The following is an 18,478-nucleotide window of genomic DNA, read 5'->3' on the forward strand; positions in this document are numbered from 1 at the left end:
CAGAAGATATGAACAGACACGTTTTCAATGATGACATACAAATGGCCAACAGACACATGAATAAATGTTCAAAATCATTAGCCATCATGGAAATTCAAATCAAAACTACAATAAGATACCACCTTACGCCAGTTAGAATGGCAGAAATTAACAAGGCAGGAAACAGCAATTGCTGGAGAGGATGTGGAGAAAGGGGATCCCTCCTACATTTTTGGTGGGAATGCAGGTTGGTGCAGCCACTCTGGAAAACAGTGTGGAGGTCCCTTAAAAAGTTAAAAATTGAGCTTCCCTATGACCCAGCCATTGCAATACTGGGTATTTACCCCAAAGATACAGATGTAGTGAAGAGCAGGGCCATATGCACCCCAATGTTCATAGCAGCATTGTCCACAATAGCTAAATCGTGGAAGGAACCGAGATGCCCTTCAACAGATGACTAGATTAAGAAGTTGTGGTCCATATATACAATGGAATATTACTCGGCTATCAGAAAGAACGAGTTCTCAACATTTGCTGCAACATGGATGGCACTGGAGGAGATAATGCTAAGTGAAATAAGTCAAGCAGAGAAAGACAATTATCATATGATGTCTCTCATCTAGGGAACATAAGAACTAAGAAGATTGGTAGGGGAAGAAAGGGATAAAGAAAGGGGGGTAATCAGAAGGGGGAATGAAGCATGAGAGACTATGGACTCTGAGAAACAAACTGAGGGCTTCAGAGGGGAGGGGGGTAGGGAATTGGGATAGACTGGTGATGGGTAGTAAGGAGGGCACGTATTGCATAGTGCACTGGGTGTTATATGCAACTAATGAATCATTAAACTTTACATCAGAAACCAGGGATGTACTGTATGGTGACTAACATAATATAATAAAAAAACATTAAAAAAAACAATACATTTACAATTACATCAGAAATAATAGAATACCTCGGAATAAACTAAACCAAGAAGATAAAAGTTTTGTATTCTGAAACTATAAAACATTGATGAAAGAAATTGAAGATGACACAAATAGATATTCTATGCCAATGGAATTCTATGCAACTGTAATAACAAATATAATTAAAATGTCCATACTTTGAAAGCCATCTACAGATTTATTGCAATCCCTACCAAAACACCAATAGCATTTGGGGTGCCTGGGTGGCCCAGTTGGCTAAGTGACCAACTCTTGATTTTGGTTCAAGTCATGGTCTTAGGTCATGAGATTGAGTCCGAGGTCAGGCTCTGCACTGAGTGTAGAACCTGCTTAAGAGTCACTCTCCCTTACTTTACCTCTCCCTGCTCACATTCTTTCTCTCTCTCTCTCTCTAAAGAAAAAAAAAATACCAACAGCATTTTTCACAGAACTAGAATAATACTAAATTTGTATGGAACCATAAAAGACCCCGAATAGCCAAAGCAATCTTGAAAAAGAAAAACAAAACTATAACCACTGGAGATTTTGATTCCTTCTGTGTGAGATGGTGCCTGGGAATCTGTTTTTGTGAGTAGAGCTTCAAGTGATTCTTAAGGATCAGGCAGGTTTGGGAAATATTGGTTTGGTAGTTAACAACAGGGCTTTGGAAGCAGATGGATCTGGGTTCTAGACACATTTCATTTAATTGCCAGCTGTGTGTTTTGGAGCACATAAATAACTTCCTTAAGTGTTAGTTTCCTCTAATAGCAATACTTACCTCTTAAAATTATTGAGAGCATTAAAGGAAATACCTATATAAAGAGTGGGGCCCATAATAAATATGCAACATTATCTATTATAATTATGTTCTATTTAACAATAATTAGACAAATATTTGAGCATTTATGGCCAATGATGAAGACTTATTCTTTGCCCTCTAGGTGGAGATGAGATTTTACAGTAAAGGCAGTAAGTTATGTCATCAAGGGGCACTGGCTGGCTCAGTTGGTAGAGCATGTGACTCTTGACCTTGGGGTCCTGAGTTCAAGCCCACATTGAGTATAGAGTGAAAAAAAAGTTATATCATCAAGTAAGTTAAGGGCCATTTTTTTTTTAAGAAAAGAAATCACATAGGCAGAATATGCTAGAATTGAGTTATAGGGTGAGTGAGTGGGATGGAGTCATGTGGGAACTAGGAACAATGAAGATTCAAAGGCAGGAAATGATAAAGCTTCTTCACAAAACAGTGAACAATCCTATTGGTCTCTTTCATATGACAAACTTTTAGTAGTGTCAGGAGATAAGGATAGAAAGATTGATGGGTTTTGAGAGAAGATTTGTTTCCACTGAAGATTTTGGACAGGAGAATAATAGTAAGAATATAGTGTACTTTAACCATCTTAAAAAGGTACAAATTAACCTGGCAATAGTGTGAATGTAAGAATTAATTCTGGAGAAAAATTAGGAGTTTATTTCAATAGTAATAGTGATTCAGTAGTAAATTAGGGTTAATAACAATGGGAATCTACCTCTCAAAACAAAATGCAGATGCTTAAAATACATCTGAAGAGCACTTGGGTAGCTCAGTCAGTTAAGTGTCTGCCTTAGGCTCAAGTCATGATTCAGGGGTCCTGGGATTGAGTCCTGCATCAGGCTCCCTGCTCAGGGGGAGTCTGCTTCTCCCTCTACCCCTCCACTCTGCTCCTGAGCTCTCTCTCTCTTTCATGTACTCTCTCTCCTTCTCAAATAAATAAATAAAATCTTTAAAAAAATACATCTGAAAGATGCTGTGTTTAACTCCTATAGTCTAGGTAAATAAAGAAAAATATGCACATATTAAAGATTTTCCATGTGGTCCATTAAAAAGAAATAAAACAAAAACAAAAGTGGAACTATCACAATCCAAGATTTAAAAATATATCACAAAGCTATAGTAATCAAAACAGTATGGCACTGGCAAAAAATAGACACAGATCAATGGAACAGAGAGCCTAGAAATAAACCCATGATAATACGGTCAATTAATCTTCAACAAAGAAGGCAAGAATATGCAATGGGAAAAAGTCTATTCAACAACTGGTGTTAGAAGAACAGAACAGCTGCATGCAAAAAAATGACATCCAAAGTACAGAAATATATAAAGAACTTATACAACTCAACACCATAAAAACAAATAATCCAATTAGAGAATGTGCAGAAGACACGAACATTTAACCAAAGAAGATATTTATCCAAAGAAGATATCCAGATGATGAAGAGATGCATGAAAAGATTCTCAACATCACTCATCATCAGGGAAATGCAAATCAAAACCATGATGAGATATCACCTCACACATGTGAGAATGGCTAAAATAAAAAACACAAGAAACAAGTATTTATGAGGATATGGAGAAAAAGGCATGCTTGTGCACTGGTGGTGGGAATGTAAACTAGTGTAGCCAGAATACAAAAGCACTAATTTGAAAAGATACATGTTCCCTATGTTTATTGCAGCATTATTTACAATAGCTAAATATTGGAAGGAGCCCAAGTGTCCATCAATAAATGAGTGGATAATGAAGATGTTGTATATTTTATATACTGGAAGACTACTCAACCATAAAAAGAAAATCATGCCATTTGCAAAAACATGGATTAGAGAGTATAATTCTAAGTAAACAAGTCAGAGAAAGGCAATACCAGATCATTTCACCATATGTGGAATTTAAGAAACAAAACAAAGAAAAAAAGAGGCAAACCAAAAAAATAGACTCTTAACTATAGAGAAAAGACTGATGGTTACCAGAGGCAGATAGGTGAAATAGGTGAATAAAACACACACACACACACACACACACACACACACACACACACACACAGAGCTAACATAATACTCAATGATGAGTTAAAATTTTTTCTTTAAGAACTGGAACAAAACAAAGATGACTGTTTTCATGACTTCTGTTCAACTTGGGATTGGAAATTCTATCCAGAGCAATAAAAAGAAATAAAAGATATCCCAGTTGGAAAGAAAAGAGCAAAATTATCTTTTTCCAGATAACATGATCTTATATGTAGAAACCCATAAATACTACACACAGAGATACACACAATATTAGAACTAATAAAGAAATTCAGCAAAGTTGCAGGATACAAAATCAAGACATAAAAATCAGTTGCATTTCTACACACTAAAGGTGAACATCCTGAAAAGGGAATGAAGTTATCAGTTCCATTTATAATAACATCAACAAGAATAAAATACTTAGGAATAAAGTTAATCAAGGAGATAAAAGACTCGTACACTGGAAACTACAAAACACTGATGAAAATCATTAAAGAAGACACAAGTGGAAAGGTATTCCATATTCAATGATTGGAAGACTTAATATGGTTAGGGTGTCAATACTACTTACTTAAAGCGACTTGTAGATTCAATGCAATCCTTATAAAATCCCTTGGGTTTTGTTTGTTTGTTTGCAGAAATAGGAAAACTTATCCTAAAAATCATTATGGCATCAAAGGACCACAAATAGTTAAAGTGATCTTGAAAAAGAAAAAACTTAGACTCCCACTTACTGATTTCAAATTTACTAAAAAGCTGTGTAATCAATAAAATGTAGTACTGACAAAGGCACCATATAGACCAATGGAAAAGAATAAAGAGCCCAAGGATAAAGTCCTGGATATATGGTCAAATGACTTTCAGTAAGGTTGCCACAGAAATTCAATGGAAGAAAAAAAGTCTATTTAATAAATGGTGCTGGGAAACCTGGATATCCACATAAAAAATAAATGAACATGGACTTTTACCCTACATCATAAACAAAACTAACTATAAATGTATTCTAGACATAAACATAAGTACTAAAACTATAAAATTCCTCAAAACATACTGGGGAAATTTCATGGTATTGGGTTTAACAATGATATCTTGAATATAGCAAAAAACCACAGGCAAAAAGAAAAAATAGATAAATTGGATTTCATCTAAATTTAAAACTTTTATACATCAGAGGATGCTATCAACTATTAAAAGCATCCCATAGATTGGGAGAAAATATTTGCAAATCATACATCTGATTAAAATTAATATTCAGAATATAAAAAGAACTACTAAAATTCTCAAACTCAATTAATTTTTTTTAAATGAACAAAGATTGGGAATAAATATTTCTCTAAGAAGATATGCAAATATCCAATATGCATATAGAGAGATGCTCAACATCACTAGCCATTAAAGAATAAAAATGATAATGAAGTACTACTTCACACCCATTAAAACGGCTATTATAAAAAAATGAAAACAACAAATGCTGGTGAGCATGTGAAGCCATTGTAACCCTTGGCAGAAATGAAAAGTAGTGGGAAAAAAGTATGGGAGTTCCTCAAAAATTAAACGATTGCCATATGATCCAGAAATACTTCTAGGTATATAATCAAAACAATGGAAAACAGTGATCTGAAGAGAGATTCGTACACCAATAGTGGTAGAAACCTTATTTACAATAGCCAAAAGATGAAACAAACCAAATGCCCTTTTATGGATAAAAGGATAAGCAACATATGATATAAACATGCAATGGAATATTATTCAGCCTTAAAAAGGAATGAAATTTTGATACAGCAACAAAATGGATGAATTTGAAAACATTATATCAGGTGAAATAAATCAGACTCAAAAGGATAAATACTGTAGGATTCCACTTGGATTAGGTACCTAGAATATGCAAATTTATAGAGACAGAAAGTAGAATAGTGATTACCAGGGCTGTGGGGAAGGCTCATTGGAGAGTGTTAGTTTAATGTATACAGAGTGTCAGTTTATAATGATTAAAATTTTCTGGAGATGGCTAGTGATGGTCATTGTACAAAAATGTGAATGTATTTGTGTTCCTGAACTGCACACTTGAAAATGATTAAGGGGGTAAATTTTATGCTACATATATTTTATCACAAAATATAGTATGTAATTTATGTATTAGTGTTTTAAAAACTAAGATAGGAGGTACACTCACTAAACTCATATTGTGAGAACAGTATATACTGCTATTCACAGCAGCCAAGGGTATCCTAAAAGATAATATAACTTTTGTTAATATATGGGGAATATACAGTCTAAACAAATTGAATTATTTTCCACAGTTGAAAGGGTGGGGGAAAAGCAGAATATGTATTTAATACACACTATAACATGATTAAATGTAAATAAAATGCAAGATAAGTCAAATCAACCCAGAAGCAGAAATGTTTTGAAAAAAAATTGAAATTCCTTTCTTACAATAAAAAACCTATTTGAAAATAAGAAAGGGGTGTCTACAGGAACACCATTTTAAATCTTATGCACTTTTGGCCGTTAGAATTGATTACACCTGCAGTTTTATTTAGCACAGTCAGTGTGATTTTCCAGACCCAGCCAGGTGACTTTCAACAGTCTGTTTCATTACCATCAGTAGTGTGATATATTAACTTGTGCATATCTTCAGGGCTTTAATCTTTTATGTGAGCATGCAAATAGCTTACGTTTTAGCAACTTGAAACCAATTCCTGTTTTCCATTCTGAAAGAACAGGCAAATAAATACCCTGCCCACATTATAGGGATTTTTTTCATACCTTAGTCTTTTACATTTTTACTCAAGGAAAAACAAATAAAACCAAAGTAGTGGTGTACTCATGATTATCATTATTTCTATTTTCAGTGCTGTCATAGTCCTGTCTCCTGTTGTGGCCGCCACAGTAAGGATGCGTAATAGGATGGCATTTGTCAGGAATTTGTTTCCACCATATTATTTTATGACTCCTTCAGTTTCTCCCTCAGAATCAAGCATTGATATTTTCCACCTTGATCTTCCTCAAATATTGTAATGAGTATATGTGCTTCTTTCTTTAAAGATTTTATTTATTTGTTTGGCAGAGAGAGTGAGAGAGAGAGAGCAGGAACAGAGGGAGGGGCATAGGGAAAGGGAGGAGCAGACACTCAGATGAGCAGGGAGCCCAATGTGGGGTTCAATCTCAGAAATGCAGGATCATGAACTGAGCCAAAGGCAGATGCTTAAAGTACTGAGCCACCCAGGCACCGCTGTGCTTATTTCTTTTGACAGAACATTTTCCTATCAGGTTTTGGGCTTATCATTTCTATTTGAATTTCAAGATCAAGACTTATAAATACAGATCTTGGCAAATCCTTGTTATATTCCTTGTGTACAAGCAGGTTAATAGCATTTACTATTTTTCATACTTAGTCACTAATGTCTGAAAACTGAAACAATATATTTAGGACTCAATATCTTCTGCTATTTCTTTATAAACAGAAAGAATTATAAAATCTCTTGTGACAACGAATTCATTAAAGTCCAAATGAACATTTAGATATGAAGTACTTAATAAACAATGATGCTCTAATTTTCAGAATACCAAAAAAAAATTATTAGAGCACTAACATGCAGCTAGCTTGATAATCTTTTGTTAATAGAAATATATGATATATATGAAGCCAAAGTTTTGCAGCTACCATTTGGATAATGCCTCCCATAATCTCTGCCCAGCACCTGTATCTCCCTACCTTGAAACAGAAACTTTTCCAACATTATATGCATTGCTTCTTTAAAGATGAAAAGTAGAATGATTTAAATCTGCTGACATAGATGTCTTATTTGATAAAGCATCACTTTGGTTATGAATACTGTAACAGAGTAGTGACTACCAGATATCCCTCATCTTGTTCACTAACTGTGGCAAATAAAAATGGCATGCATCCTTTTTTCCCTTTAGCTCTTTCAAAAAATGTTTCTTAAAATGTGGAGATAGTTGGAGTTCCATCAATCATCTTCAAAGAACCAAGGAGAGTATTACTGTACAGGATCTATAGCTGAAAATTAGACTGAATCTATATCATTGATGACATGGAACCCCTTAATTTGTCTGGATAAACAATATCCACATATTTTTAACATGATGAGAAAGAATAAACCATCAACTGTTTAAGCCATTCTTAGTGGGTCTTGTCTCGTGCAATTCCTAATTCATATAGTCTGTGTTTGACTAGTTAGAAATAATGGGGTGTTAAAAATTCAAGACGCTTTTGGCAATAATTTGGGAAATATTTTTGAAAATAAATTTCACAAAATTAAAACTTATTACAAAGTTTTAAAAATGAGTTTTTTTGTGAGAATTTGGGGGTGACAACTTTTGGATACTTTTTTTACAACCTAATTTTTAAAATAAACATTAGTAAAGATAGGCAGTAATAGGACTTATATGTATGGCAAATACTTCTATAATTATCAGATGAAATAATACATATATATCTTTATTGAAGCATAATTACCATACAATGTTTTATTAGTTTCAGGTGTACAACATATTGATTTGACAGTTCTATAATTTTCAATGCTCACCATAAGTATGAAACCATCTGTCACAACACAATGTTATTACAGTATTATTAAATATATTCCCTGTGCTATACTTTAAAAAGAAGATTTATTTATTTGAACGAGAGAAAGGGAGAGTGAGTGCACGAGTTGGGGGAGTGGCAGAGGGAGAGAATCCTTAAGCAGATTCCCTGCTGAGCATGGAGCCCAATGTGAGGCTACATCTCACACCCATGAGATCATAACCTGAGCTGAAACCAAGAGTCCGACATTCAATAGACTGAGCCATTCAGGCGCCCCTCACCCCATGCTGTACTTTATCTCCATGACACTTATTTTATAACTGGAAGTTCGTATCTCTTAATCTACTTTATCTATTTCACACATCCCCCAAACCACCTCCACTCTGGCAACCACCACCAATTTGTTCCCTGTATTTAAGAGTCTGTGACCAGGGGACACATGAAAAGATGCCCAGCATCACTAATCATCAGGGAAATGCAAATCAAAACCACAATGAGATATCATCTCACAGTTGTCAGAATGAGTAGTATCAAAAAGATAAGAAATAACAAGTGTTGGCAAGAATGTGGAGAAAAGGGAACCTTCATGCACTGATAATAGGAATAAACTGGTGCAGTCACTGTGGAAAACAGTATGGATGTTCCTCAAAAAGTTAAAAATAGAAATACCATATCACCAAGAAATTCTACTATTGGGAATGCAAGTTGGTACAGCCACTCTGGAAAACAGTGTGGAGGTCCCTTAAAAAGTTAAAAATTGAGCTACCCTACGACCCAGCCATTGCACTACTGGGTATTTACTCCAAAGATACAGAAATAGTGAAGAGAAGGGCCATATGCACCCCAATGTTCATAGCAGCATTGTCCACAATAGCTAAATCATGGAAGGAGCCGAGATGCCCTTCAACAGATGACTGGATTAAGAAGTTGTGGTCCATATATACAATGGAATATTACTCAGCTATCAGAAAGAACGAGTTCTGAACATTTGCTGCAACATGGATGGCACTGGAGGAGATAATGCTAAGTGAAATAAGTCAAGCAGAGAAAGACAATTATCATATGATGTCTCTCATCTAGGGAACATAAGAACTAAGAAGATTGGTAGGGGAAGAAAGGGATAAAGAAAGGGTGGGTAATCAGAAGGGGGAATGAAGCATGAGAGACTATGGACTCTGAGAAACAAACTGAGGGCTTCAGAGAGGAGGGGGGTGGGGGAATGGGATAGACTGGTGATGGGTAGTAAGGAGGGCACGTATTGCATGGTGCACTGGGTGTTATATGCAACTAATGAATCATCGGACTTTACATCAGAAACCAGGGATGTACTGTATGGTGACTAACATAATATAATAAAAAAAACATTAAAATATTAAAAAAAAGAAATTCTACTATTGGATATTTACCCAAACAAAATGCAAACACAATGAAAACACTAATTCAAAAAGATATATGCATCCCTATGTTTATTGCAGCATTATTTATAATAGTCAAGATGTGGAAACAACTCTAGCGTTTATCCATGGATGAACAAATAAAGAAGATGTGAGATTATATACAGAGAGAAAGAGAGGGAGAGAGAATAGAATATTAGTCATCCATAAAAGAGAATGAGATCTTGCCATTGGTGACAACATGGATGGACCTAGAGGGTATTATATTAAGTGAAATAAGTCAGGCAGAGAAAGACAAATACCATATGATTTTACTGATATATGGAATCTAGAAAACTAAATGAATGAACAAACAGCAGAAGCAGACCCATAAGTACAAAGAACAAACTGATGTTTGCCAGAGCAGGGTAGAGAGATGGTCAAATGGGTGAAGGACAGTGAAAGAAACATGAATGGTGATAGATGGTAGCTACTCCTGTTGTAAGCATAGCTTAATGTATAGACTGCAAATCACTGTTATACACCTGAAACTAATGTAATGTTGTATGTCAATGATACATCAATAAAAATTCAAGAACTATATATATATAATATGGTTAGTATATAAGTATCCTATATTTGTCTATATGGGCATATAAATAAAGAATTGTTGGAAGATTCATGAAAATGGATAATAGTTACATCTCAGATATGTGCCTTTGATTTTTGCTTCAATTATTATTTTCATCACAAAAATGAATGTACATTATTTTAACAGCTATTTTAAAGTATTTGTAGGGAAAGATAATTCATGGCATTAGTACAATCTATGTACTATTAGACAAGTTAATAAAATACAGTGAATGAACAGTATGATTTTCAATTCAGTGAATATACATAATGTCCATGAAAAAGGTATGAAATAGCCAATAAAATGTTCATAGCAAAATAATCTGTGTGAATGCATATTTAAACATTTTTCCTTAAAGTTTTTTTATTTTTGAAAGCAAATGTACAATCAAATTGTGAGAAAAATATTAAACATGCATTTGAAAATAGAGTATAAAATATTAGGAATAAAATAAATATTAGGAATTTATTTGGGAATGAAAGGCCACGTACCTTATTAGCACCACAAACAGTTCCTTCTTTTACCCACATCATTTTGCCATCTCTAAAATTATGTGGAAAATCCAAAGCAACACAGAGGCGTCCAGTTATATTGGCATAAATAACAGTGGCATTCGGAATCTTAATTATTTCTTCCCTTTTATATTGACATATTAATTTTCCACACAGCAGATCCCTATAATTTATGAATAAATGAAATCATTAGATTTCAATAAAAAGAAATATTAGAATATCATTTATGAAGCAAAAAGATTTAGGTAAAGCATTTAAGGCTTGCAAAAACATGCATGAATTAATTGTAAAATAACAAGAAGTATAAAGGCTTTGCTTGCATTGTTAAAAATAACTGAATATTTTAATAATTTTTAACTACTTCCCAGTTAACCTGATCACTTTTTTGGTAATAATTCCTTCACTCTTTTTTTGATTTGTAAAGATAAGCAATTCCAAGATTATTCTATTTTTAAAAATTAGTAAAGTTGGTAAAGTTTATCTAATTACCAGTCTTATTGGATTTTCTTTTCAATTGTTCAAACATAATACCTACTCTCAGAATTATGGGTTCCAAATAGACAAGACATTGAAACCCACATTCAAAAAGCATTATACACAATAAATATTAAAATAAAACCATGAAAGATACATCATAAAGATAGTGCTGTGAAATACAGAAAAAGTGATAAAAGTAATGAAAACAGAAAAAAGCATTAAAAGCAAAAGAGCAATAATAAAATTTAAGATTGACTTCCCAAGAAAAACAATGACCAGAAGATTATTGAATGACAGTTTAAAAAAAGAAGCAAATTGTCTTCCCACTCTATATGCAGAAAAAATATCTTTCAAAATGAAACATGGCATTTTCAGACAATAATTAAGAAAATTTGTCACCAGCAGTCCTGAACTAAAGAAAATATAAACCAAGTTCTTCACACTGAAAGGAACTTATCCTAGATGGAAGCTTACAGAAGTACAAAATGTATATAACTCTATCAGATTGAGGAAGTCCCTTTTTATTCCTAGTTAGATGACAATATTTATCATGGATCAGTACTAGATTTTGTGATAAGTTAGAAACAGAACCAAGAACATTGTGCTAATAAATCTAAATGAGGGGGCTATGGGATAAAGAGAGAAGATATATTTAAATTATCTACCCCCAAAACAAATATAGAACTGGGCAAATTTGTCAAAACAACCATTTCAGGGCTATAGAAACTGATCAAAACAAACAAAAAAGTGAGACTCATTTATGAAAAGCTGCCATAAAATCAAGTAAGAATAGTGGGAGGTGTGTTCTTTTTTGCTGAGTCTGCTCCTATGTCCTCTCCCAAATCAGTTGATGCTATTTTACCAGGGCAGGGCTGGTCATGGAAACCTTTAAATTAAATGTCAGAGGAGTGGTTCTAGACTTGGTGAAGAGGACAAATAATCTCACCCATCAATACTTTGAATAAAAGTAGTAATAAGGTTAGGAAAAGAATGTAAAACCAGAAACACTGTGAGCCCAAAGTTGAGATCTCAATTGGGATTAGTCAGCTATTAAAGTTTGTTTGTTCAACAATTAAAGTCCTATGTGATCTAACAGATTGGACAGAAATTAAAGGCATGATCCTGGAAATAGTAGTTCCATAAAGGGTAGTGATAAACTCTCCTTATATCACATCCCTAGCTGACAGGGAGGCTACATGTATGTGCTGGAGGAACCTCAGAAAGACTGATGAGAACCAACACCAGTGAAAACTTTACATTTGCCTATAATCTAAATGTGCTCCCCAATTATAAAGAAAAGCCTAAAACCACATGGCTCTAGAGATAAGTTCTATGAAATGAATAAAGAAAAAATAATGCTACACAAATATTGACAGAAAGTGAGAAATCAATCAATGTAAAACACCACATTAATAAAAGAAAGGAAAAAAACCATATGATCATTTCAATAGATGCAGAAAAAAAGCATTCAACAAACTACAACATCCATTCATGATAAAAACCCTCAACAAAGTAGGGTTAGAGGGAACATACCTCAATGTAATCAAGGCCATTTATGAAAAACCCACAGCTAATATCATCCTCAATGGGTAAAAACTGAGAAAGCTTTCCTTCTCTATAGTCAGGAACAAGACAGAGATGTCCACTCTCAACAGTGTTATTTAATGTAGTACTGGAAGCCTAGCCACAGCAATCAGACAAAAAGAAGAAGGAGGAGGAGGAGGAGGAGGAGGAGGAGGAGGAGGAGGATTGGAAGGACAAATATTGTTAAAATATATTACCCAAAGCTATCTAAACTTTCAGTGCAATCTCTATCAAAACACCACCAGCATTTTTCACAGAACTAGAACAAACAATCTTAAAATTTTTATGGAATCGCAAAAGACACTGAATATCCTAAGCAAACTTGAAAGAGAAAAGCAAAAGCTGGAAGCATCATAAGTCCAGACGTCAAGTTATATTATGAAGCTGTAGTAATCAAAACAGTATGGTACTAGCATAAATCAATAGAACAGAATAGAAAACCCAGAAATGAACCCATAACTATATGGTCAATTAATATTTAACAAAGCAGGAAGGAATATACAATGGGAAAGAGACAGTCTCTAAAGAATGGTGTTGGGAAAACTGGACAGCTCCCTGCAGAAGAATGAAACTGGACCACTTTCATACACAATACACAAAAATAAATTCAAAATGAATGAAAAACCTAAATGTGAGACAGGAATACCAAAATCCTAGAGAAAAAAATAGGCAGCAACCTCTTTGACACTGGCCACAGCAACTTCTAACTACATATGTCTCCTGAGGGAAGGCGAACAAAAGAAAAAAAAAAAAACCCACAAAAAATCACTATCAGACTTCAGCAAAATAAAAAGCTTCTACACAGTAAAGGAAATAACAGAACTAAAAGGCAACCTTTGGAATGGGAGAAGATGTTTGCAAATGGCATGTCTGGTAAAGGGTTAGTATCCAAAATATATAAATGACTAATACAACTGAACACTCAGAAAACAAACAATCCAGGGGCGCCTGGGTGGCTCAGTCGTTAAGCGTCTGCCTTTGGCTCAGGGTGTGATCCCGGAGTTCTGGGATCGAGCCCCACATCGGGCTCTTCCACTGGGAGCCTGCTTCTTCCTCTCCCACTCCCCCTGCTTGTGTTCCCTCTCTCGCTGGCTGTCTCTCTCTCTGTCAAATAAATAAATAAAATCTTTAAAAAAAAAAGAAAACAAACAATCCAGTTAAAAAATTGGCAGAAGATATGAATAGACATTTTTCCAAGGAAGACATACGGATGGATAACAAACACTTGAAAAGATGGTCCACATCACTGATCAAGGAAATGCAAATCAAAACTACAGTGAGATGTCACCTCACACAGGTCAGAATGGCTCAAGTCAATAACACAAGAAACAATTGGTTTTGGTGAGGATATGGAGAAAGGGGAACCTCTTGCACTGTTGTTAGGAATGCAAACTGGTACAACCACTCTGGAAAACAGTATGTAAGTTCCTCAAAAAGTTAACAATGGAATTACCCTATAATCCAGCAATTGCACTACTAGGTATTTACCCAAAGGATACAAAAACACTGATCCAAAGGGATATATGCATCCCAATATTGACAGTCACTTTATCTACAATAGCCAAACCACAGAAATTAGCCAAGTATCCATCAACTGATGAATGGGTAAAGAAGTATGAGATATATATAATGGAATATATACATATATAAAATGGAATATGACTCAGCCATAAAAAAGAATGAAATCTTGCCATTTGCAATAATGTGGATTGAGCTAGAGTATTAGGCTAACAGCATATGATTTCACTCATATACGCAGATTAAGAAACAAAACAAATGAACATGGGGGGAAAAGAGAGAGAAAGAGGAAAACCAAGAAACAGACTCTTAACTAGAGAACAAATAGATGGTTACTAGTGGGGTGGTGGGTGGAGAGAGATGGGTTAAATAGGTGATGGGGATTAAGGAGTGCACTGTTGTGAGGAGCACCAGGTGTTGTATATAAGTGTTGAGTCACTAAATTGTATGCTTAAAACTAATATACTGTATGTTAACTGGAGTTTAAACAAAAACTTAGGGGCGCCTGGGTGGCGCAGTCGTTAAGCGTCTGCCTTCGGCTCAGGGCGTGATCCCAGCATTCTGGGATCGAGCCCCACATCAGGCTCCTCCACTAGGAGCCTGCTTCTTCCTCTCCCACTCCCCCTGCTTGTGTTCTCTCTCTCGCTGGCTGTCTGTATCTGTCAAATAGATAAATAAAATATTTAAAAAATAAAGAATAAAAATAAATAAATAAATAAAAACTTAAAACATTAAGATTTCAAGAGCTAAAGTTAGATTAACAAAAGTAAATGAATTATATATTGTAGAGTTATCACTATTTAAGGTATATGCAATATTTTAACAAATTGGGTATCTTGAAAATTATGTCTGATGGATAATGTGAGCATCTATTTATAGTATATGTTATGCCATAAAATTTTTATTTGGCTTATGAATTGTGTTGGAGGTCCCAAATTCTACCACATACCCACTGATATATCAGAGGATTCAACAAATTGTCCTGCACCAAAAGTGGCAGGGGAGACAAACACCAGCCCAACTATATACCTGTTCTCAAAATAAATTCCTGATCAGCAAAATCTTAGCAATGATGAAAATAAAGATATCTTAGAGCAATTTTCTATGGCCTGACTTTTTCTGCCTTTGGGCAAAAAAGGAAAATGAAAAAGAGAAAAGCAGCTCTTGATGTTCAGGTGAAAGAATTAACAGCAAGGCATTAGAATTGATGTGAACTGACGTGCGCCTATAGCTAGATCATCGTGCCTAACTGTTGAATATAAGGAATTTTAGGAATATCAACCTTAAGCCAAGTTACTCTGTGACCATGATGGGTCAAGACAAAGACAAACCTGCTCCATAAATTATGTCTTTAACATAGAGAGACAAGACATAAACATGGTCCAAACAACAAAATTACCAAACATCGCTCTCATCCAGCTAATATGAGTGACTGTTGCTCATTATCAATGACAACTTCAACTTCTCTCCAGTCGTTCTTCATATGTAAGATTTATTGAGGTACCCAGTCATAGAACTACCTTCACTTTCTGAAAACATCCAATTCAGAAGAAAGATCGACTTCCTAAAATCCTGTTGAAAATCACTTAATGCAAATCCAAGTCCTATAAACATTTTCTAAAACTTTGGAACAAAGATGTCCCACAGTTTCCCATGGAGTTTCACTGATTGGTACATGTAATAAACCCAACTTGTTCAACTACAGTTGTGTTCCTGTGGTCTTTGGCTGGAAGGCATTGACACAGAACCTGATCTAAACTCATTTCTACAAAGAGTGGGTTAAAGTGGATTCCAGTAAGGGTAGAATTCTAATCTGTGTGTGTTTCAGACACACACACACACACACACACACACACACACACAAGGCACTGGAATTTAACCAGGAAGGGAAAAATTATATGAGAATAGAGCCTTAAAAATTGGAACTAAGTCAAGAGATATTATGGATTAGGATTTTTTAAATTCAATACAGAACATTCAATCTCTTAGCTTGAATAGTCAGAGTGCAGAACTAAAAAATGGGCCTCATGTTAATTAGGTGACTGTAAATTTAAAGGTACTCAGCACTAAAGTGTGCATAAACTTCATCCTAAATCCTGGCAGACCACTGAACTAAGCACGTGCAGTGAAGACTCCAGGGAGTTCATAAGAAGCATCTTAAGAGGCATAAAGAAATGAACAGTATTTCAGCTGCTGCTCACAGAGAGGTATTGTTTATAGTATAAGTCCAACTATGTTAAATTCCTTCCATAACAAAATTCTATAGCATTTAGAAAACATAAATGAATGCAAAGTTTCCATTACATATTATTCATAGTATACAATATAAAGTCAAAAAAATTCTAAAAATAAAATGTGACATAGTCAAGGAGCAAATAAATCACTAGATACCAAAATCAAAATGACGTAAATACTGCAATTTGCAGAGAAGCACTGTATAGCAGCTAATATAAACATATCAATGATTTAAAGGAAAATACAGTCATGATAGCTTGAAGGGGTTTTTTTAGTCAATAGATGGAATCTTTGTACATAATTTTAGCAATTGTGAAATGACTTCTATGTATTTTGAGCTGGAACATATAAGAAGGGAACTTATAAATGTACTAAAATGTACTTTGTGGTGTTTAATAAAAAATAAAATTATCACTTTAACTTCATGTTTTAAATACAGAGATATTCGTGAACATATAAATAATTGTGTGATACATGTATGTGCATATATTACGTGTATGTTCTAGCTCTATTGACTAAGAGGGCTTAGAGGTAATGAAAGACAGTGGAAATAAGCACACCCAGTGCCCAGATATTTATTTTTTAAATATTCTCTACTAAAACATATATGGGCTACTTGGATAAATAGCTGAATCCAGAGTAGAGGTAGGAAAAGTATAACAGAACCTAGAAGATTTTGTGCTAGAAAAATTTGGAAGTTCTTAAAGAGTCATATACAGTTTTGAAAAAAGACACTGTGGCCAAATAAAAGAAACTCTCAGTAGCCAAACCGAGACAATCTGAAAAAGAATCAGAATAAATAATAACAGTAATGTATTCTATACTATTGAAGAAAATAACAATTGCTGAGTATGAACTGATATAAATAAACACATAAACAAACAAACAAATAATTATAGTGAAGGGAATACTTCCTACAGTACATTTCTAGTTTAAAGGCAGAGTCAATAATGGAGTTAGAAATCATCAATGGATTTTAAATTCAGTGGATCAAAGTTTGAATAGGAACAAAGTATGCCCATGGTTTCAGTATAATTTAACCTAAAATATCCAAGATTGAGAAAAAAATGCCATGTACCCTTTAAAAATTTCATTAAAGCATATATGTCCATTGTGGACATGCTGAAATGCTTAAAATCAATCTAATTACAAAAAATATCCATCAAAACCAAATTGAGGGAAATCTTTAAAACAATTACTCCGTAGCATTAAAAAAAAAAAAAAACCTATGGAAAAGAAAAAATTGAAACAAAGAAAATTTTCTAGATTAAAGCGCATTATGATAAATACATTATGATATTAGATTAGATAAATACATTAGATAAAATACATTATGACTAAATGCAAATATATGACTGGATTTGAAAAATCCTTGCCTTCCTGAGAAAGGCAAAATAACTCTAAATACTTCACTGAGACAATTATAGAAGTTTTAATATGAACCATATTTTATAGCTACAATATAGTTTTGTTAAGAAAATATCTTTATTGTCAGGAAAGACACGTGATTTATTTAGGGGTAAAGAAGAATAGTTTTCAATATTCTTTCAAATGGTTTAGGAAAATCATTTTGAAGACAGGAGAGGAAAGTTGAAAAAAGGATAAAGCAAAAGGCCAAACTGTAAACAATCGGTAAACCTGGGTAAATGTGTATGGGGAATCTGTACTATTCATGCAAACTAGAAGTGTTTTACAGAAAATTTAATTTCACTATCAAACCATCTTTGAAATTATATCAAAATAAAATATTATAACAGTAACATTCTAGTTCTAATATATATATTAATTATAAAATTTAATAATTAACTCCCATATAGTGCATACTATGTGTCAGTCCCACTCTAAATACTCTCAATAGAGTATCTAAA

At 34.0% G+C, this 18,478-nt stretch overlaps 1 protein-coding gene across 2 annotated transcripts in view; it reads right to left on the reverse strand.

The window, feature by feature from the left end:
• ADAM2 (ADAM metallopeptidase domain 2) overlaps positions 1 to 18,478 on the reverse strand; it is a 123,058-nt gene that overhangs the window by 23,101 nt on the left and 81,479 nt on the right. For both annotated transcript variants that reach the window (XM_045779188.2, XM_087856324.1), the window contains exon 16: positions 10,776 to 10,959. In XM_045779188.2, the coding sequence (XP_045635144.2) occupies positions 10,776 to 10,959 (184 nt within the window). The remainder of the gene's footprint in view (positions 1 to 10,775; positions 10,960 to 18,478) is intronic.

Source organism: Ursus americanus, chromosome 27 (assembly GCF_024610735.1).
Source record: "Ursus americanus isolate L20-20 chromosome 27, mUrsAme1.1.p, whole genome shotgun sequence".
In the NCBI taxonomy this organism is placed as follows: domain Eukaryota; kingdom Metazoa; phylum Chordata; class Mammalia; order Carnivora; family Ursidae; genus Ursus; species Ursus americanus.